A 23,380-nucleotide genomic window follows, 5' to 3' on the forward strand; every position below is an offset into this window, starting at 1 on the left:
CAAGACCAGCTTCATACGATTCCCAGGAGGGCCCTGAGTGCTCCCGTAATCCCTCCCCCTACCCCCTGCCCAGCCTCCCGCCCAGGAAGCAAGCATGAGAAATGAAAGGGGTCCCTCTGGACCTGTCCTTGGGGTTCTGGGATGAAGGCCCAGTGAAGTACATTTTTTAGTGGATAAGGGTTATTCCTGGTGCCTTCCTCATAGGATGTACCTGAAAAGAATTCTCTGGCTAAAGGTTATTGTGGTCACGGTGGAGGTGGGCAAAAGCTCCCTCTCCTCCCCTTCAGTATCTTATTGGGCTTAGTGGGATTTAGCTCAAGGACAGAGAAGACGGACAAAGCAAAAGGGGAGAGGGGCTGTGTGAGCAGTAGTGGGGAGCCAAGAGAGCTGGCTTCAAGCCTGACTGGGCAATGAGCCGTGTGCTTTTGGATGTGGCCAGGGAGGGAATTAGCTTTGCTTGACTATGCATTTTTGTTACACAGGTTTTCTTTTTCTTTATTTTTCATGGTGGCAGTGGGGTTGAGTGCTGAGGGAAGTGGGAGGGAGAGAAAGTAAATGATTATTAATTGAAAAAAATGACAAAATATATGTGTATGTGTATATATGTATATATTTATGCATATATGCATATGTATGTGTGCATGTATGTACGTATGCACTCATGCATAATCCTCCTTGCATGACCACAGATACAAGGCCTGTATGACCTTGGACAAGTCATTTAAGTTTTCTGGTTCTCAGTTCCTCATTAGTGAGATGAGAGGGTTAGACTACTTGATATCTAAAGTCTTTCCCACCTCTAAGTTCTATGACTCCATAGCCTGGAAATGAAGATTATAGCCAGATTTTGGGGCACCTTGCCACACCAGGTCTAAGACAGTGGGAGTCACTGACAAGTCTCTCTCTAGCCCTTTGGAATCTGACGTCAGGGACCAGCTTGGCGGCTGGGCTGGGGCAGGCTGCAGGAGGGCAGATTCCTCCCAACACTGGACTTTCATGAGAAGTGCACGTATTGTGAGCTCGGTAGAACTGAAAGCATTTTGAAATGCTAAGTATAGCACCAGGAACAATGGGGCAGAATGCCAGGGTAGCCAGGCTACGGCCTTGCTTAATGTTCAGAATCCTAAAAGGAAATAGAGCCTCCTTGGAGATCCGCCATCCCTACCCAGGCTCCGGCTTCTCTTAACTTTGGGAACAGAAGTTCGTGGGCAAAGAGAGTTTGGCGAAAAGTCCCATGCTCCCTGCCCCCCGGGAGCGCCATCCACGGGAGCCACGCCTCTGGACAAAGGCCTTCTCTTAGGGTAATAGAGGGCCGGGCACCATTTTGGGCCCCTCTTTTACTCCTGGCACTCTCCCAGTCTCTATCTGGTCCATCTGTCTGTGCCCACTAGGTGGCAGCATGCCCCTAGTTCCAACTCCAGGCCCATGAGGAGGCAAGAGTTGGACGGGAGAGCCCAGAAGCCAACCCTCCATTTAACTCCCTCGCTCCCAGAACTTTCTTTCAGGCGTCGGGCTGGGGTTGTGCTCCCGATTGGGATTTGCTTTGTTCCCAGCAAGGAGAAGAGCTCACCTCCCTCCCAGACATTAACTCATTCCTGCCTGAAGGGTGGGAGGGACAGGAATTCCCTGATTTGCCTTGGAAAGGAATGACGGGTGCTGGTCTTAGCCAAGGACACCGGCAGCCAGGGTCATAGATGGGCTGGTATTCCCAAAGTTTCCAGGTTTAGTCTGGGACTGAGGGTCCCTAGGGACATCACTAGCCACTTACTTTAAGGTCTACTCAGGATTTTCCTGTGAAGTAGGCATTTAAGAATTAAGATTCCCATTTTAGAGATGAGGAAATGGAGCCTGAGACACTTGCCATGGTCACACATCTACCTTGGGAATCACATGATCATAGATTTAGCAGCAGAAGAGACTTCAGATTCCACCCACTCTGAAGCCTTCTCCTCATTTTACAGATGGAGAAACTGAGGCCCAAGAAACTTAGGTGACCGGCCAGTTGTCACAGCCCAGTTAGTAAGAGGCAGAGATGGAGCTCGAACCCAGTCAACCCTAGAGGCAGTGTTCCTTTCTCCCTGTACTATGTCACCTCTCACGTCGGTGAGGCTCCTTTAGAATCTGTGGGAGAAAGCATCGGCATGGGCTCACTAAACAACAGGGGTTCCATTGGACCATCAGGCACAGAGAAGAAAGATCTGGGCTCTCGGACCCAGGAACTCCCACTTCCCAGAGGGTCCCACCCTTGGTTTTCTCTCTACCAGGAAGTGGGACTAGGTAGCTCCCCATATACCACTCATGCAGGCAATCTCTGAACCCATGGCGGCATCAAGAAAAGGGAGAATGAAGCAATGATGATACCTGCCCCCCCTCCACCCTGTATTTCTTTAGGGCCTGGCAAAACTTAGAGCACTCCTCAGACAGGCTCTCACCCTGGCCTTGAGGATCCACGGGAGGAACTGGCAGGGTTGCTTCCACTCAGAAAAGTAGGGAAACTGAGGCACTGGGGGTTTTGTGACCAGCCAGTAAAGGAGTTCAGTCTCTGGGAAGCCCAAGTCTGCATCCATCCACCCAACCCTTAGGTCAGAAGCCTTCTTGTCTTGACTGCCCCAACACCCCTCCCCTTAGACCCGTGGGTGGTGTTTCTGGAGAAGAATCAACAATCCTCTTGCAGCCATGATCTTATCCAGGGCCCCCACTCTCCTGGCGCCAGAGGTGGGGCGCCTGGAGATGCTACAGTGAGGTTCCTTCTAAAAAGCCTTGGGGCCTTGATGAGGAAGGCAGGCCAGTTTGGGGGTACAACCTCTCAAGCACCCCCAACCTGTGGGACAGGACCTGGTATTCTCTCTGGAATCCCAAGGACTATATAAAGGTGAAAAAACACTGAAATCTTAATTTCTAGACCCAACTTTGAGTATGTTGAAATGGGGGCTCAGTTCATGAAGATCCTGAGAGAAAAACATGGTCTTGCCAGAGGCTGAGTGAGTAAGTGAAGGCTCTTCGAAAAAAGTTGGGCGGTGAAGTTAGAATTAGTTAGGAATCACCTTATTTAATTACATATTCTCCAAGCAGTCTTGTGAGATAGGCAGCCTTTTGAACTTGCCAATTAGAGATGAAATATCACCTTCTAATTTGGACAGGCTTAATGCCATCATGCAGAGATAGTAAGATCTTCTGGGCCCTCTAAGGAGAAAGCACCACAAGACTCTCTTCTGCTGTTTTTAAACACTGTTTACCTTTCCAAAGTGGAAAAAGGGGAACTAGGGGCTAAGGGACGTTGTCTGGTTCCATGGCTAAGGAAACTGAGACAGTCAGGGAGACTCGTCCAAGGTTACACAGACCCTAAGTGTCTGAGGTAGGATTCAAACTCAGGTCTTCCTGACTCCTTCATCCTATGTACAGCCTAGCTGCCTCACTATGTCATCTCCCACCTCCCTCATTCTAGGCGCTTATTCCCTCCTTTCTGCAGAGGACCTCAGTTCAAACCCCAGGTGGCCGCGGGCAAATCCCTTCTCTCCCTTGAGTCTCATTCCCCTCACTATCCATCTAGCCTGAAAGCTTGTCGCCTTATGATCCCCATTAGACTGTGGACTCCTTGTTAGCAGAAACTATGTTTTTGCCCTTCTTCCCATCCCCTGTGCTTAGCATGGCACTTGGCACATAGTAGGTCCTTAATAAATCCTTCTTGACTAACAAACTGACATAGCCAGGCATCAGGACAGCGGGAGATCGGGCTATCCCAGCCCAAGACTCAGTGCCTCGGACTCCATTGGCCTGAGAGGAACTTGCCGGAGCTCTTTGGAAAGAGGTCATCCAAATCTTAAACAGAACTCAAATTCAGAAGTAGAAGATTCCGACCTCCAAATACACATCCCTTCCTTTTTCTTCCCTCATCTTTTCCTCCTCTTCAAGTTCTTCTTTGTTCCTTCCCCTCTCACCTCTACCAAACCTGCTTTTGTTGGTGAGCGGCTGGAGGAGATGCATGTGTGTGAGAGAAGGCTTAAGGCCCAAGCAGCCCTAGGGAATCAGGGGTGCTATCTCCCAGATACCTCTAGGTCCTTTGTTTCCCATTCTCTTCCTACTTTTACCCCCACTCCATCTGCCATTTTTACTGGGCTATGCCATGTGGGCACCAGGAAGAGCTAGGGCATTAGAACTGAAAGGGACCTTAGAAATTATCTCGTCCAACTCTTCCATTTTACAGAAGGGGAAACTGAGCCCTACAGAAGTTGGGTGACTTACCCAAGGCCACACAGACTTTTTAGCAACAGGTTGTCAGGCTCCAAGTCCTTGGTCAGACTATCACATTACAGGTCATCATATCATTGATTCAGAGCTACAAGGGATCTCCAAGACCAACTAGTCCAAAGACCTCATTTTTCTGATGAGGAAACTGAGTGTCAGAGCAGTTAAGTGATTTGCCCATGGTCACAAAGTTAGAAAGTAGCAAAGGCAAGATTTTAACCCAGGCCCTTTGCCAAAAATGCAATAAAATAAAACTCTAATGTTCTTTTCCCAGGTCTGTTTCCCAGAAAAGAAAGGCTGAGTTTCCCTGAACAGTAGTTGTTAAGAAATAACTGCCAAAGAGAGGGGTTCAGCTGCCTGTCTGGGTCATGGAGGAAAAGGGGGGTCTCTATCACTAAAATGGCGGGGGGAGAGAGACTGCAGACAATGGGCAGAGTCACAGCCTGAGCAGTAGCAGACGGGGAGAAGAGGAGGCATCTGGGAAGCCTTTAATTGCAGGGAATGGGAAATGAGGGGCTGGGAGAAACGGGATGGAGGGGAGCCGAAATTCCTTACCACCATTCCAGCTTTGAGCCCCGCTGCCATCTCCTACTCCTGCTGGGCCATTTGTGGCCCGTGGGGACTCGGGGATGAGGAGACTCCCACTCTGCCTTTCTGGTAGTCTAAGGGAGCAGAAGAACAGTGGTTCCTGCCCAAGGGGGAATGGGATGTGATCTCCAGAAAGGAGCAGAAGAGGCCTCCCGAAACATCTTGTCTTAATGAGGGCCCTGAATGCCTGCTGGAAGATGGGAACAAGCCTGTGTGTAGGCAGGGCATGTCTGCATCCGTCCCGGGCTAAGCAGAGTGGGAGAGCTGAGAACTGGGAGAGCCCAGAACTCCCTCGGGCTAGGAGCCTGGGCCTGGTGAAGGAACTCATGGGCCCTTTGCCTATTGTCACTTGTTGGGTCTCTGGCTGGATCTGGTCCTGTGTCCAGAAGGCGCCTGCTTTTTAGCTACTGGAAACTGCTTTCTGGCCTCCACAGCATAATAATAGGAGTGCCAGGGCAGGAGCAGGCCCTAGGAATTCAGTCAGGTAGTCCAGAAGGCTTTCATTCTCTTTTTCTCCCTCTAACAACCTGGAGTAGATAGAGTGGGGGTCTGGGGAAGGCCCCTGGAATGGACACTGTCATGCCTGGATCTGCCATGCCTTGCTCCGACCTTGACTAAGCGGCCTCTGAGCCTCAGCATCTTCATCTCTAAAGTGGGCTAGTACCACATTCACTACCTCAAAGGGCTTCGAGGGGATATGAAAGTAATTTGTATAGACATTATTTAAATGTCCTCTATTATCATGTCTTTCTCCTCACGTCTTTCTGCTATCCCCCCAGTCCCGGCATTCCTAATTTGGGAAAATGGAGTAATTCAGGCCTGACCCATTATGTCTATTATTCGCTGGTGTCATTTTTAGACAGCAAGACAGAGTGCTGGGCCTAGAATCAGGGACACCTGAGTGCAAATTCAGCCTCAGACACTTACTAGCAGTATGACCCTAAGGAAGTCACTTTTCCTCATCTGGTCTCAGTTTCTCCTCCCTAAAATGCAGATAATAACAGCACCTCCCTGCCATGGTCATTGTGAGGTCCCAGATGAGATATTTGTAAAGTACTTAGCACAATGACTTGCACATATTGGTGCCATATGAATGTTACTGATTATTATTATTATTTTCTTCAGAGCTTATCTCTGAACTCCGGAAAACCAACCCTTTTGTCACTCCCCTGTCTTTATTAATCACAATCCTAAAAGGGCGGGGGGGGGGGCACAGCTTATTGGAGAGTTCTTTTTAAAGAATGCATTTGAAATATCTCCCCAGCCTGCTAAAAAGAATTTGATTTCTGTGCAATTATAATAACTCAAGTTTGGCCCCAGAGAATGTATAATGGAAAGAACACTGGCAGTGGAGTCAGAGGTCCCAAGTTCAAATCCTGTCTCTGATGCTGGCTGTTTGTCACCTCGGGCAAGTTACTTAGCCTCCCTGGGCCTCTGTTTTTTCATCTGTAAAATGCAGGAGTTAAACTAGATGGCTCCTTTGAGGTACCTTCCAACTGTGCTCCTAAGACCTCCTTCTTCTTTCTGCAGAGATGGAGGACCATAGATGCGGAATATTTCATGTAATATCAGAGATTATTGGTGTTCTTATTGGTTTTTTTTCAAATACTATTATCCTTTTTCTTAATCTTTTTTTTATAAAAGATAGCATTCTGAGTAGGGAGGAGAGATATACTTGGAAATGAGCATGATAAAAAAATCAAGATATTAATAAACAAAGATTTTGGAGAAGTTTATTCTTTTAAATGAGAATTCTTCAAACACCACTCTTTCTAGTGCATCGGCTGTGAGGAACAGGCCTCACTCTCCAGGACACCCTTGCATCAGTCTACACCCTCTCCCTGGTCCCATCCTATAACCTCTTCCTATGTAGTCCAGCCCCATCAACAGCCTACAGTTTGTGTTCCCGAGGGCTGGGCCCCACAAGACTAGTGAACTTGGGAAATGGGAATAAGGTGGATCTTGATGTAGGGAAAGTCAAAAGCTTCCTGACCCTTCCTTTTTTTTCTTTGGAATTACAGTACCTGCAAGCAGCTATAGCCCAGCACCAGGCACCAATTACAGCCCAGCTCCAGGAGCAACCTACAGCCCAGCCCCTGCGTATACCCCATCCCCTGCCCCAACCTACACCCCATCCCCCGCCCCAACCTACACCCCATCCCCAGCCCCAGCCTACACTCCATCCCCAGCCCCAGCCTATACCCCATCCCCAGCTCCTTCCTATAACCCTTCCCCATACAGCCCAGCCCCATCAGCCACCTACAGCTCAGGCCCAGCCGAGCCAGCTAGCCGCCCACCGTGGGTGACTGATGACAACTTCTCTCAAAAGTTCTCCCCTGGGAAGACCACCACCTCAATCAGCAAGCAGATCCTTCCTCGGGGTGCTCCGGTCGCATCACCAGGCTATACTCCTGCTGGCACCCAGGTGCCCACATTAGCCAGAGGTACCATCCAGAGGGCTGAACGCTTTCCAGCCAGCAACCGGACTCCTCATTGCGGACACTGTAACAGCATCATCCGGTATAGTCATGGGTCCTTGGAGGGGGAGAAGCAGGAAAGGGGCCCTGGCTCACAGAGAGAATGTAAGGGCAGGGAAACCCGAGGAGCTTCATGATGAAGGCCCTCTTCTCTTCCCCTGCAGGCTCTTCTTCCCAGCTGGGCCAGTCTCTCTATATCATAGAATCTAAAGTTGAAAGGGGCCTTAGAAATCATTTTGTCTAACCCCCTCATATTCTAGGTGAACAAGCTGAGTGTCAGGGAAGTTAAGGGCTTTACACAACGTCACATTGCTAGTCAGGGGCCCAGCCAGGACTTGAACCCAGGTCTCATGTTGGCCTGCAGACTCCATCACTAAGGAGAAGCTCTGTGGTGGTCATGGAGGTAGGTATTCAGCCAACACAGATACTGTTCATTCTGAGCCCTGGGTGTTCCCAAGGCAAGTGGCCTCTTGTGGCCTCTCATTTACCAGAGATCAAGCTCAATTCTTGGTCAAGGGTACCCATGGTAACACCTACCCCTTTGAGTTATTCAAGGCATCATCCCAGAAGCTCCAGAGCTCAAAGGAATCTCAGAGACATTCCAGTCCAACCTATACCTGACCTCTACAAATCACTGACGAGGGGTCATAAACTTTTGCCCAATGACCCCTATTGATGAGGAAACCCCTAGGGAACCCCAAAAGGGAAGGGAACAAACATTTATTAGGCACCTTCTATATGCCAGGCCCCATGCTAAGTGCTTTATAAATATTATCTCATTTGAGGCGGTCCTTCCCCATTTTGGACTGCTTTAATTATTTAAAACGTTTTCCTTTGAACGGAAATTCGTCTTTTGACAACTTCTTCCCATCATTTCTAGCTCTGCCTGCTGTGCTGAGCCTTGAAGGTGATTGTCAGGGGCTCCTGAGCCTTCACTTCTGCCAGCTCAGTATCCCTAATTCCCCTGACAAAGCCTCACCCGGCACAGTTTTGCTTCCCCTCACCACCCTCACTGCCTTCCTCTGAACACTCTCCAGTTGAGCAGAATCCAGCACTTACCATGCCTAGCACACAGTTGGTGCTTAATAAGTATCTCTGGAGTGACTGATTTTCTGAAATATGGTGCCCAGACCTGAACCTGAGATCCCAGATGAGGACTGATGGGAGCTAAATGTGGAGGGAGGAAGGAGAAGGGGTGGGGGTGGGGGAGGACACTCTTCTCCCTAGTCCTGGCTGCTGATCCTCTCTTAATGCAGCTTAAAATTGCCTTCATTTTACTGACTAGCTATCACACATATAGAGCTTGCATTCCATTGAAACTTTAAAACTCTAGATCTTTTTTTTTTTTCACGGAAGCTATTGCTTCCCCCTGCCCCCTGCCCCCTGCACCCTGCAGTTGGGAAGCCGAGTTTCTGAGCCCCGGTGTAGGGTCATCCATCCATCACAAAGCTTTATCGAATGGTCTTTGATTTGCCTCATGGTTCTAGTCTGTCAAACTCCAGCGATGTTTGTCCTTGTCATCATAGGAACTCCTTTTATCCTGTCTTTTCTCTCCCTAGGGGTCCCTTCCTGGTGGCTATGGGTCGCTCCTGGCACCCAGAAGAGTTCAACTGTGCCTACTGTAAGACCTCTCTGGCTGACGTGTGCTTTGTGGAGGAACAAAATAATGTGTACTGTGAGCGCTGCTATGAGCAGTTCTTCGCCCCACTGTGCGCCAAGTGCAACAGCAAGATCATGGGGGTGAGGCACAAAGTCAGCCCTGCCTCTGGCTCTTGTTCCAGGGGGTTTCTAGGACTCGCCCGTGACTCTCTCTCCTGCTCCAGCCCACCACTTTCCTGCATCTGGAAAAGGAGCTGCACCATTTCTCAGATTCAGAAGGCTCTGGACCCGATGACCTCTCTCCCTCTACCCAGCAATCCAAACACATGTCTTCTGTTAGGCAAGAGAGGGGGAAAAACACCCACTCCATTTCCTGGGAATAAAGCCATCCCAGAAGAGACCCCAGGGGCATAGCTTCTCTGAACCAGCTTGGTGCATGGCCTTTCTTCTTCCAGGCCCAGAAACCACATTAGGTCTAGGGCCTGCTGTGTTAGGCTGCTCCTAGCAAGCCCTCATCTCTGTTGTCCCAGAGGTGGAGCTGAGGGCAGCCGGCTGATGACCTTTCTTCCTTCTCTGTTTTCCTTTTCTTCTTTTCCCAGGAAGTGATGCATGCTCTGAGGCAGACTTGGCACACCACCTGCTTTGTCTGTGCCGCCTGTAAGAAGCCTTTTGGCAACAGTCTCTTCCACATGGAGGATGGGGAGCCCTACTGTGAGAAAGGTATGGGGCCTCTGGGGAGATGTGTGGGGATGTTCCGATCACCCAGAACAGTGCTTCAGAGATGGAACATCACAGCTCCAGAGAGATTTGTGAGTGGAGTCGGCGAGGAATAAGTGTGGCCAAGCTGGGCTCTGAAGCCAAGCGTACACTAACTCCAAATCCAGAATGCTTTTCACTAAACACTTCACCCAATGGCCCTGCATTCCAGGAAGCAGGAAACAGGCTCCTTCAAACTTCTCTCCCCCTCTAGAGGACAGTGCCACTGTCCTTCTCACCCCTTCTCACACTTCCTTCTTCACTCTTTTTCACTCTGCCCCTGATCAGCTGCCAAGCTTTGCTGATTCTCGCTACTTGCATATCCTCTAGTCTAGGAGAGTCCCACATTACCCCTTTCCTGCACTGTCTCAATAATTTCCTGATTGGTATCCCTCCTCCTAGTCTCTTCCTTTCCAATCCATCATCTACATGACTGTCAAGCTGGCAATCCTAAAACACAGATCTCACCAGGTGATCTCTCTACCCCACTCCCGAATCTTCAGCGGCTCCCCATTGCCTCCTGATTAACATAAAAAGTCCTCTGCCTGGAACTTAAAGGTTTCCCCAGAATGGTTGTCTTCTAGTTCCCAGCCTTATTCCATATCATTAGCTGTCATGAACTCCACATTCCAGTCAGCCATACTGACCTATCAACTGTTCCTCTTACACAAAATCCCATTGATTGTCTCCACGGCGTTACATGGTGGCCACGTCTGAAATTAATCCCCTCCACAGCCTTATAGGATCTTTAACATCTTCCAATGTCAGACCAACTGTTAGCTGCCTCTTACCTTGGTGTTCCCATATGAACAAAGTTTTATTACTATCTATAATTGACTACAAACATAGTTTTCAGAGCTGTATGATTCTGGACAAGTCATGTTACGTCTGGTTCTCAGTGCCCTTTTCGGTGAAATTCTGTGCTTCAGGGCAGGATTGGGGAAAGAGTAGAATAGAAGGTTGGACTAGCTAGAATCTGAGATTCCCTTCCAGCTATAAATTTATGATTCTATAACAGCTCTCCAGACTGACATCAGTTTTTAAATCACAATATTTAGGCACAGCTATTCAACTCACCACACATTCACCTAACCTCTACATTATTGGACAATCCAGGTTTCTAATGTCATGCCACAAAGCATTCACATAACCGTGTCTTATTCAAAATGTAATCGATTTCTGACCTACTCCACCATCTTCCCAGAATGCCCATCAATGACTTGAATGAAGTTGTAAAAAGTACACTTATCCAATGAGTAGATTACATGAAGCCAGGAAGGAGAATTAATGTGTCAGAGCAGAATCTGAAAGATCTCAACAGAATGGAGTGATGGGCTTAACTACTGAAGAAATTTAATAGGGATGAATTGAAAGTCTGCTACTTTGGTCAAAAAATTCAATTGTACAAACAATCATACAAAACCAAGCCTGGTTTAACCTCAGTTGATATGAAAAATATACATTGGGATTTCAATGTTTTGAAAACTCCAGAGAGGCATCTCTTGGAGGTCTGAATTTTTTAAAAGGAACAGTAAGAATAGGGAAAATGTCAAGAGGGGGCAATCTGAATGTTGAAGCACGTGAGAAATAAGCCATCAGGGAAGGAACTGGGGATGTTTAGCCTGAAAAAGACAAGACTTGGGGTAGGTAGAGAAAGGGGGGATGGGACATGAGACCTATCTGCAAGTATCTGAAGAAATATCATGTGGAAGTAAGAGAAGATATTCCACACAGATCTAAAGGATAGAATTAGGGCCACTAAAACGAAATTACAGAGACATGCTTTAGTTCAAGATCCCATTTCTGTTACTTACTTTATACCTTCCATTCTTGGACAGTTTTAATCCCTTTGGAAGGTTTTAGGGAGAAAATATAAAATGTATGTTTTTCACTCATTATAACCCTGAGTGAAACCATAACTCAGAACGCCCTGAATTTTCTCAATGAGCACATGCATTCTTATCCAGATTGAGAAACTCTGTATTTGTTTGGGGAAGATAAGAGAGGTGACAGAAGAGAACAGGGATGTCAGTATTGAATGGTATTTAATAACAATATCATGCCAAATTTCAAATGAAAATGTTCTTACACAAGTTCAAAGTCTATGTCTGGACCAAAGCAACTCCACTGTTAAAAAAATAAGTTATTCAACAGATTTCTTGTCCATATGACAGCAGACACCTAGCAACATTGGGTCACGGGTTTTGAAGTGGAAGGGACCTTATAGTTCATCTAATCCAACTCTTCCTTTTACAAATGAAGAAACAAAGTCCAGAACTTAATAACTTGCCCAAGATCACACAGGAGGTAGGAGAATTAGGATTGGAACTCAGGTTCTCCAATTCCAAAGGCAATATTCTCTTAACATTGCCTGATGCTTCCTCCTTAAGTGTGGTTTTCAGTGAATTGGTTCATTGTTTTAGCTTTCTGCAGACTTAAGCTGAGATGTCTCCTCATTTGCAACCCACCCCTTAGGGTCCTAGATTTAGAGCTAGAAAGGACTTAGAGGTCACCTGAGCCAACCCCTTTATTTAATAGAGGTTGAGTGACTTCCTAATGGACACACAAAAAGGAAGCGGCACAGCCAGGGTCTGAACTGCCTCCAAATCCATCTTGGTCCTATAGCTCCATCCGCCATCTTTCTTGGATCCTTCTCGGAGTGTTGGGCTCTCAGTGTGTATGTTTGTTTCTTTTCAGATTACATCAATTTGTTCAGCACCAAGTGTCATGGCTGTGACTTCCCCGTGGAAGCTGGAGACAAGTTCATTGAGGCCCTGGGACATACTTGGCATGATACTTGCTTCATCTGCGCTGTAGGTTTTCCCTTACATGACTTGGGCTCTGCCAATGTCACACTGTCCCTCTGAAAGTGAAGGGCACCAAAGTCGGGAGGGGGCAACCAGGGAACAGGGGACTGGATAATGGAAGAAAGTCATTGGTTTTATTTATAAAAATTGTTCATTCCTATTTTATTTTCCGTGCAAGTCAAAAATCCCAAATGAGACTTTGCTGACTAATCCTCATGGGCACTCACTTGGAAAAGGCAGATTTCTGTTCGCTATTGTCAGCTCTACTCTCCATACAGGGCAAGTCAGGAGATGAGCACAAGTTGTCCAGTAGCCACCTGCAATTTTTTTCTATTAAACAGAGAGAAAATGAAAGAGTGCTGGTCTTGGAGTCAGGAAGGCCTGGGTTCAAATCCTACTTCTGGAATTTATTAGCTGTGTGACCATGGGCAAGCCCCTCAAACTCCCTGTGACTCAATTTCTCACCTGTAAAGAAGAAATAATAGAACTAGTCTCAATTCCCTCCAGGGGTTGTTGTCAAGTTCCAAGAATCTAATATGAATGTAAATTTACCTGGCAGACTCCAAAGCACTATGCAAATGACAATTGTTATTAACGGAAATAATCATTCAAACTAACAGAATCCTCTGATTCTGTTTAGCTCTTTAGCTGTATGACCTTGGACAAGTCAACTAAATCCCTATAAATCTCAATGTCCTCATTGGTGAAGGGAGGGAATATGATCTCTGATGTTTTCTCTACCTCTAAGAACTAGGGAGGTGCCCCAGATAGAGAACTGGGCCTGGAATCAGGAAGACCTGAGTTCAAATCCAGCCACAGGTATTTACTAGTTGTGTGACTTTGGACAAGTCACTTAACCTTTGTCTGCCCCAGTTTCCACAACCGTAAACAAAGGGTGTAATAAAAGCATGTACTTCACAGGATTCTTGTGAGAATAAAATGAGCTAATAGTCTTTTTTTAGTTACATCACTTAGATGATTTATTCTTCCAACCCAAAGATTGCTCTAACTCCACAGAAACTGGTTGTAGCACAAGTTTTACAATACTCTGTTGCATTAGAAATATCAAACAAGAATATTCTTAGTACAGTGACAGCCATACTGTAGTTGCTTAGTAAATGTTTATTTTTTCCCTATCCTCCCTTCCTCCATTTAAACTTGAGGCTAGAATTTTCTTGTGGAGACCTTAGGGGAAGGAACTGGAAATGAGAGTATTTTTGAGCTGAATAAAATGCCACTTGAAGTATTTTACTAAGAATGTTAAAAGAAGTTTGCTAACATTCAGTTAATTCAATAAGAAGTGGGAAATTCTCCTGGTTGCTGACCCTGAAGTTGCCTACATTTGAAAGCACTATCAGGGGTGGGGAGCCTGGAGCCACACTTGAGGACCTAGAGGGCCACATGAGGCCTTGAGGCCTCAGGTTCTCCACCCCTGTTTAGGTGTTGCTACTAGAATGAGTGTAGTAGAATGAGCCAAAATTAAACCTAGAACCTGCTAAGGCCCTACTAGCTGTGTGATTCTGGGAAAGCCACTGAATCTTGCTGAGTCTCTGACTTCTCATAATAAAATGGGCCTAATAATTCTGCACTACCATCCTCTTAGGGTTATTATGAAGAAGGAAAAAAAAAACCCAAATGCTTCTAATGTTTACACATTAAAGAACCTACGAAGCATTGGTTGTTATTCTTGCTGCTGTTGACTTTTTCCTCAGAGGCCCTGAGCATTTAACTCCCAGCTGAGCTCTCCAGTGTATAAACAGGATATTTATAAAGTCCTTTTCCAGTTTCAAAGTAGGCTAATTTTCTACCTGTACATAATTCAAGCAAGCTTGGTGATGTAGAGAAAAGCCTTATATGTCAAGTCAATGAGAACCTACTATGTTCCAGGTACTGTGCTAAGTATTTCACAATTATTATCTCATTTGTTTCTCACAACAGTCCCTGAGGCAAACAGGGTCAAGTGACTTGCCCAAGGTCACACAGCTAGTAAGTGTCTGAGGCTGGATTAGAACTCAGGAAGAGGAGTCTTCCTGACTCCAGGGCCAGCCCTCTGTGCACTGCCCCAGCTAGCAGCCCCCAAACCTGCTCTAGCTGCTGGAAGGAGACTGAGGCTGGATGAGGGGCCTCCTGCATCAGATGGGAGTCTGCACTGAGCTGTGACCACAGGATCATCGATAGGACTGAAAGGGGCCTTGGAGGTCCTCTAGTGCAAGAGGAAGAGGATGAAGCCTAAAAACTTCCCCAAGGTCACACAGGGAGTTGGGATTTGAACTCAGGACCCGTTGCTCCAAGTTCAGCACTCAAACGCGTTCACTTGTCTGGCTTCCAGAGGACTTGATGGCATTTTTTCTATGAGGTGGGCCCCCTTAGACCTGAGTCATACACATAGCTGGCCCAAGGCAGGAAGAGAAGCTTTATACACCCCATTTAACTTCCATCACAGCTGTATGCAGACTGTAAAAAGGGATATCTTCTAATTCATGTATTCATCAAGTATTTCTAAGCTGCCTACAAGTGCCAGATATACACTAGACACTGGAGCTGTATTGAAGGGAAATATCAGCATAAATAAGCCAGCACAATGTATTTCCAGAGTTATGAGGGGGAGGGAAGAGAGATGTCGCTGGACCTGCGTCTTACAGGAACTACAGATTATGAGCAGTAACACTAAGGAGGAAAGATATCCCACCTACCGGAGGCAGTCTGTACAAAGGCCTGGGGGTGGGGAGGCAGGGGAAGAATAATGCAGTTCACAGAATCACCCATCTAGAGGGGGCAGGTGCTCAGATGCCAACCAGCCCCACCCTCTCATTTTACAGAGAAGGAAACCTGGTCCTAGGAAGTTTCAGTGACTTCCTCAAGGTCACACAGGTGTTTGCCCAAGTCAGCTTCCCATTGGAGAGCAGGGGACATGGGTTAGAATCTTAGCTTTGCAACTTATTTCCTGTGTGGTCTGGGGCAAGGCATTTCACCTCATGGGGCTTCAGTTTTCTTATCTGTAAAATATGGGAGCTGGACCAGAAAATCTGGAAAGCCCTTCCCAGCTCTAAATCTGATCTTGTGGGATGGAATACGGGGAAGAAGGGCCCACTCTGGCTGATGCAGATAGCACAGGGAGGGGAATAAAGTTCATTAAGCCCAGAAAGGAAGGCGATATATTGTGAAGTGCTCCATTCACCAAATAGGAGCTTCTGTTTTCCTCAGACTAGGAGCAATAGGAAGCCCCTGGACCTTCTCAGTCACAGAGGTGAGAGTCAAGCCTATGAATCTTCAGGATTTCCCATGTGTCCTTTAAAGCTGACTTCAATGGTTCCATTGAAGGCCTGGTTTCTTGAGCAATCCGGCTGCCTCAGCCTGGCATTGTAAGCTTGTTATCTCTCCCCAGATGTTTATGTTTACCTGTTACCATAGCAGCCCAGAGGTGCTCGGCAGAGATGAGATATTACATTAGCTAACTCCTTCCTTGGCTGCTCAGACAGTATCACTAACACCAACAGGCTTCTCCTGATCTTAATGTCCTGGCTGAAGCTAAGCTGCCTCTGGTTACCCGACATAAAAATCTGCCTGGTCCTTCCCTGGATTCTTACCTTCCCTGGGTTCTTACATTCTGATCCTTCTCTTATTAAGGAAATTCAGAGACCCTCAAGTTTACTGATCATATCAGTTTCTGGGAAGTGGGAAGGATTCCTTAGAAACTTGATTTTTCAATGGATTCTGGCTGCCTTTAGCAACTGTCCCATTAAGAAACAATCCAAGCTCTGGAGTTCACACTCTCAGAATACACACACACACACACACACACACACACACACACACACGAGCAGTATGGTAGAAAGGACTTGGGCTCAAATTCCAGCTCTGTTGCTAAGGAGGCATTTATTCAGTAAACATTCATTAAGCCCCTCTGGTGGATAGCACCCCACAGTGCTAAACCCCTGGGATATAAAAAGAGGAAAGAGACAGACCCTGCCCTCAAGGAGTTTACAATCTAATTAGGGAGATAGCATGCAAACCAATATGTACAAAGCAAGCTATTTATAGGAAATAGCTAAAAGAGGGAAGATACTGGAATTGAAAGGGGTTCAGGAAGGCTTCCTATACAAGGAGAGATTTTAGATGGGAGTTAAAGGAAGCCAGGGAGGTCAGCAGATCAGAGCAGGAAAGACAGCTTTCTGGGCATGGGGGACAACCAGAGAAAATGTGGCCAAATCAACAAGCATGTATATATATTTGTATGTATGTGTGTGTGTATATGATGTACTAATATAAAAGCATTCATGCATATGTTAGGTCATACAAATGCGATCATATGCGTATGCACACTTATACTACATATAGTCATATATTTAAATGTATACATGCATATGCTTTATTTAAAATCCAAATTGTGATTTTACTGGTAGAACTCCTACCAGTGCAGGTTGGCCCCTTCTCTGCAACTTCAGTCTTAGTTCCTGAGAACACTGAGAGGTAAAGTGATTTGGCCAGAGTCATATATCCAAGATGGGTCAGAGATGAGATTTGGACCCAAGACTATCTGACTCCAAGGCTGGTCTTCTGTCTAATGAACCACTTTGACTGTCAGACAAAGTAAATACAAGGTAATTTGAGAGAAGAGAGACAAAAGAACCAAACTTAAAAAAAAAATTACATTTATTAGTGCTTGACATACATTAATTAATTTAAAGATTATAATATCCTGCAATGGTAATAGGAACTTGAAGAGCTTCCTTGCCCCTTAATAAGCCTAAGGGAATTTGAAGACTTTCCCTGATTTGAAGATCTTCCCTCCCCTCTAATAGGCTGAATATAATCACATGGAGTCTGTGGCAAGAGGAGTTTGCTGAAGGGTAGAGCAGAGCCCACAGGAAGCTAGGAGTCAGAGCAGTTAGAGGTAGAGGGAGGAGGTGATGCACCCAGGCAGACAGCTAGGCTTGTGAGGAAAGTCTGTTTGTGGGAAGGCTAAAGGATGGTGTGGCTCTCTGTTACATTGTGGTGTATTAACTTCTGCATTGCTATGGTGAATTTGGTTTCATGGTGCTGGGATCTGGTTTTCTGCTGTCTGAATAAATGTTTTGCTACTGTCTTCTATATGGAAGGTTTATTATATTTTGCGATTGAGCACTATGCTGGAATAGTCACAGTCGTAGTAGGTGCTGTGAAAATTGCATTGGTACTACATTTCCTCAAGAGGAAAGTAGTGAAATATTTTTACAGATGAGACAACTGAGGCTCAGGGATGTTATATAACTTGCCATATATATATATATATATATATATATGCCTATCTATGTACATAGTGTCTCCCCCAGAAAGAATGTAAGTTTCTTGAAAGCAGGAAGATTTTCATTTTTGTCTCTGCATCCTTACTGTATAACATAGTGCCTAGCACATAATAGGAATTTAATAACTGTTTGTTGATTGATTGACTTTCAAAAAACAGAGGTCTATTATATGCAAGACACTCAGGTATTCTACGACACAAAGGCAAATTACATAGTTCTTGCTTCAAGTAGTTTCTATTTTATTGGTAGCATGGTGGGTGAGGGTGGAGAGGGGAAGCAACTGGGGAGCTGGGGGTGAGTGGGCAAAGAAAGAGTATCCCTTTTATCATTTTATTATTTATTTACATATTATTTATTATCATTATTTAATAATTTATCACTTTTATCATCATCATGGAAAAGGTGATACTGGAGCCAAACCTTAAAGGAAGTTAAGAATTCTGAGAGATGGGAATGAGGAAAGGAATCCAGGCCTAAGGGACAGCCCATACAGGGGTAGGAGATGGAATGTCACATTCAGAAAATAGCTCATAGATCCTTTTGTAGAAAGTAAAGGGAAGTAATAGGAAACAAACGTGGAAAGGTAGAGTAGATCCAGATTGTGGAAGGCCTGAAATACCCTACCGTTAATAGGGAGACATTGAAGCTTTTTAAATAAGAGAGGGACACAATCGACTCATAATATTTTCCCAGGGCTTTAACAGTCACACCAGCATCCAGCACCCTATTCAGACCTGGTGCTGGAACCAGGAAAGTCCAATTGTTAAATGTTAGCATGGAAAAATACTACAAATCAGGGTTTGATTTATTGTTTTGTTGATTGTCTGGACTTACAAAGGCAAAGGAGAAAATGTGAATGATGCAGATTAAGCATGAAAGTGTATGATGCAGTCCATTTTTCCAGTCGGTTGTTAAACATTCACCCAAACACCACTGCTCCCTTTCAATGGACTTCGTCATGACTTCGTTGTCTTTCTCACATTTTCACCTTTCTTCCAGGTCTGTCATGTGAATTTGGAGGGACAACCCTTCTACTCCAAGAAAGATAAGCCACTATGCAAGAAACATGCTCACGCCGTCAACGTCTAAAAGAAGCTAGCAGCCCCTGGCATCACAGGGAGACTCGATGGCCAACCCTGTTAACTACAAAAAAGGATAAATCATGATGGAAAACTTTTCTTTCTGTGGGGGAGGGAGAGGAGCTAGGAAGACCCTGAGATCTTTTGAAGTACAATTTTAGTCCTTCTTCTGTACACAGAACATGCATTTGCCTCATTCTAACCAGAAGCCAACCTAAGTCTTTCCCTCAAGGAGCTGGTAATTAATCCAAGACTGGAATGGTACTTCAAAAGCTGAGGACACAATTGTGAGCACTCCAGAGTACAAAGCTAAAAGAAACTTTTCCTAAGAAATACAAATATGCTCTTGGATAAGCTCAGCAAAGTAGCCGCTATGGTTCTGGCCATTCCTTTGCTGGCGTTTAACAAGAGCCCAGAGTCCTTTCGAAGAGCCCTCTAGTCTGTAGCTACAGCTGGCAGAAAGAAAAACAAAAAGTCATTTGCCAAAAAAAGTTCCAGTTGTAGCATATTTTTAGGCCTGGAGTTGGTAGTTTGTAAAGTAAGACAGATCCAAGCGTTCCTCACCAAAAAAGGAAGCATTATTCCATTATTAATACAATGGTGTTAACTCCCAAAGCATCAAACTAGATAGAAGCCTTTAAATAAACCAATTTGAAGCATTCTCCACACCATGAAGAGTAACCAAGAATATAAAAAAGTGAGTGCCAAAGTCAAAAGAAAGGGGTCGTATTCTAGGAGAGCCTGGAACATTGAAAAGGATAACACGTAGAGACATTCCTCTACTCAGCACAAAATAAAGAAAAGTTAGGCTCTCCAGCTCATCTCTTTCAGTCTTAGACACCCAGTGTCCATAAAGTACCCATCTCATTTTCAAATTGGGATGGAAAAATGGCATGGGTATCCCCCAAATTTGTTCTTTGGTGGAAGAGGTAAGGGGATGGAGAGGACTTTGTGTGGTATTTCAATGTTTTATCTGTTTTGAGAGCTTTCTTGGAATGATGATGTTCCTGGGTCTCCACACCCATGGTTCTTCAAGTGGCCACTGACTGAAGTCTTTATCAGACCATCTTGTCAGGGCAAGAAAGCCAACCTTGATTCATCAGTACTGGGAAGGAGCAAAGATGGAATGTAAAAATAAATAGGGTAGTGGAAGGGACTGCCTGACCCATAGGGTGAGGGAAGCCTTAATTTCTGCCAAATTCATTTAAGGTGGAAGGCAAAGGTCACAGATTGGTGCTGTTTCACAGTTACATCTGGTACCACTGTGATAAGTTCCTCTACATGGGATACATTCTTTAGCCTATGGTTTTGTTGGCTGATAAGAAGAAAGGATAGGACAATATTGACTGAATTGCTCATCTATCTTGCTGGCTAACATTTTTACAATGTCTTCTGCTTTGAGCTGTTCTAGAAAAAGAATTTAAACTTAACCTCAATAGTCAATATAGCAAGTGTTTATTGAGATTGCCTTTGAGATTGTCCAAATTCCTTAATGTCAGTGATGAGCTAATATGCCAAGCGGTCATTTTTAGGCTATTTCAGAGAGTAGAAGTAAGAAAGGAATGTGATTTTTGAGTATGACATTTTTGTTTTTCATTCCTTCTTTAGCAAGCAACATTATTTTACTCATTGACAAAGTATATTTCCAGACAGAATGCCTATTTCTCTTCCTTAAGCATGATCAGGTGGAGTTTTTTGCATCATACTGCTAACTCCAACATTCTTCCTTTTGAGGATTTTTTCCTCCCCTTTTCCCCCATTTGCTATATTATATGATAACGATGAAGTTCCAGTTCTTCCCTAGAAACTGATAATTGTAGGGGAAAGTGCCTTAGGTATGTAAATTGAGGATGTAAACAGATGGTCTTAGATTTTAAACTTTATTTCCATGGACCTCCGTGAAGCCATCCATTCTCCTCCATGTAGAATCCAAAGGAGAATATATGCTGAAATATATGCACTGAGACTGGAGCCTTGAGTTGGCACTATCTTTTTTGTACATTGGTGTTAACACTACTTTTCAGATCAGGGAGGAAGGTTGTCAGGTCATTTTTTTCAAGGGGTAGATACCAAAAACTATGTACTATACCATCACTTTCTTTAAAAATCTAATAGGCAGGGACAAAGAAATTCTAAAAACATACAGACTACTCTTTTAAATAACCAACATCTCTGTCAGGGTACTACAGAATGCTAGACTTAGGAGTTCAAGCTGGGAAGAACCTTTGAGATGATTTAGTCCAATCCTTGATTTTACAGATAAGGAAACTGAAGCCAAAACCAACAAAGTGACTTACCCAAATGACATCCACCTAAGTGGTAGAGCCAAGATGTAAACTCAGATTTTATAAGATTTATGGTTGTAGATTTCAAGTTGAAAGGGATTGTGGAGGTCATTGATTTCTATCTCTTTATCTTTCAGATGAGGATTTACTCAAGGTCACATAGGTAGTAAGTGTTCGAGTCAGGATTCAAAGGACCCAACTTTTCTGATTCCAAATCCAGCACTCTTTTCAATGCACCACGCTCATTTTGTGGACCCCAAATTCAGTGTTCTTTCTACTACACCACATTTAGCCCGTCTTCTGCCCTTTCACAAATTTCCTAATGCTTGGTTTCAAGGGGAGAAAACAATAGGAAACCCAAGTTCCTTACAGCTAAAGAATATTAGAACCCATTTGAAGGTTTTATTTTTGACTCCTTTTTTTTTTGTGAAAATTGACAAGGAAATGGAAAAACCTTAAAAGGGAACTTTGAGGAAATCAGTTTTGCTATTACTTTTAGGCTGTTGTAGCCTTCGTAGGACACACGCGCGCACACACACAATTCTGAAGTTGTGTTCTGAATTCTGAAGAAAAAGGAAGTCTCTTAAAGTTTAGTCCTTCAGGGGTCATTAAGTTAGGTACAATGTTTTGTTTAAGGTTATCTCTTACTTATGGTTAATTGCATGAATGCCTATAGTATGGAACCACACTTCTGAGTCAACATAAGGCAGTATACTTTGGATTTGAAATCTTTGTCTCCTTAGAATAGACATCTGTTTAACATTTCTAAACATTAACTTTAGCAACAGAGTGAGTTGTGTCTGCAGTGATGTGCTAGGAATCTAGCTTTTATAATGTTTTTTCCCCAAAATGCCTTTGCTTTTGAATTTTTTTAAGAAAAAGTTTCTATTTATTAGCTCAGAAGTGGAATGCCATGCCGTTTATTAGGAGTGTGTGCCAATATATTTTGCATGGAGTTTTTGCGCCAAGCAATGTGAATTTAACATTGTCACAAAATAAAACAATGAAAAAGAATGTGCTATAAAGGAGTTTTCTGTTGAAAGTTTTAAAAATCACAAGCAGATTTAGTCAGTTTTCCCTTATGGAGACTTTGAAGACACAGGGAAAAAGTCAGGGACAAGTCACAGAATCATGGAATCAAAAAAACTTGAAGACAAATGGTATCTCAGAGACTAATCAAGTATATATCTCATACCTAAACAGGAATCCCATCTATGACATCCAAACGAGTGGTGATCTGGCTACTTATGTGACCTTAGGCAAGTTACCTCAAGTTTGCGAGCCTCAGTTTCCTCATTTGTTTGGGGTTTTTTTTTTGGAGGGGATAAGGCAAGGCAATTGGGGTTAAGTGACTTGCCCAAGTTCACACAGCTAGTAAGCGTTTCAAGTGCCTGAGATCACATTTGAACTCAGGTCCTCCTGACTGCAGGGCTGGTGCTCTATTCACTGCGCCACCTAGCTGCCCCAGTCTCCTCATTTGTAAAATAAGAGGGTTGGACTAAATGGCCTCTGAGATCCCTATATATGAAGGCCTAGGATCCTGCCATGGTAGTGGAGAAAGGGGAAGAGAAAGTAAACAAAGACCCACTACGTCCTCATTTATCTCCTAAATAGCTCTTTCAATGAAGCAGTATTTTTTATTCCACCACAATCTAAATCTTCCCATTGCTTCTAGTTCTGCCCTCTGAGTCCAGGCAGGTCAAAACAGTCCTTCAAACCCTGTTCCCAGCAACCATTTCCTGCCATCACCTTCTCTTCTCCCCAATACAGCACATCACATACAGGATACTTACCTAACATTAATGGAAATTCAATTTTCATATCTAGTCAAACAAGAAGATAGGAAAAGTTTTGCATAAATAAGTAAATGGAAGCAGGCTGTCATAAATTCAAGGGCAGGTCTTTGCAAAAGTCAATTTACTTAGACACCTGCCAACCAAATATTGAGGGAATATTCATTTTGAACCTAACCCAAATGACTCTAAGAGATGACACTTCTCTGGAAGTTATAGTTTTCCCTTGTTGCCTATAAATAGAGATGTCTTACAACCTTCTTTATTCAATCAATAAGTAGTGTACAGTTCATATGCTTAGGAAGGATCCAGGATTTTGGGTCCCCTGAAGGATGGAAGGCACGGGGGGGGGGGGGGAAACAGACTCAGTCTTTTCTCCCTCCATCCTTATCCTTGCCCCCAGTGCCATTAATTAGGTTTACCACTAATTTTAACAATATAAACTGCTTAAGACACAGACTGTCTA

The 23,380-nt window shown here is 44.6% G+C and overlaps 1 protein-coding gene across 8 annotated transcripts in view; it reads left to right on the top strand.

Moving 5' to 3' along the window:
* Positions 1 to 22,135, top strand: part of LDB3 (LIM domain binding 3) — a 112,525-nt gene extending 90,390 nt beyond the window's left edge. For all 8 annotated transcript variants that reach the window (XM_069071372.1, XM_069071362.1, XM_069071364.1 and 5 more), the window contains 5 exons: positions 6,855 to 7,353; positions 8,870 to 9,050; positions 9,509 to 9,629; positions 12,363 to 12,478; positions 18,757 to 22,135. In XM_069071372.1, the coding sequence (XP_068927473.1) occupies positions 6,855 to 7,353; positions 8,870 to 9,050; positions 9,509 to 9,629; positions 12,363 to 12,478; positions 18,757 to 18,846 (1,007 nt within the window). In that variant the 3' untranslated portion in view covers positions 18,847 to 22,135. The remainder of the gene's footprint in view (positions 1 to 6,854; positions 7,354 to 8,869; positions 9,051 to 9,508; positions 9,630 to 12,362; positions 12,479 to 18,756) is intronic.
* The last annotated feature ends 1,245 nt before the right edge of the window (positions 22,136 to 23,380 follow it).

Source organism: Petaurus breviceps, unplaced genomic scaffold (genome assembly GCF_028583685.1).
Source record: "Petaurus breviceps papuanus isolate PSGF00001 unplaced genomic scaffold, PetGlider_PUasm1.0 90825, whole genome shotgun sequence".
NCBI classification, from domain to species: domain Eukaryota; kingdom Metazoa; phylum Chordata; class Mammalia; order Diprotodontia; family Petauridae; genus Petaurus; species Petaurus breviceps.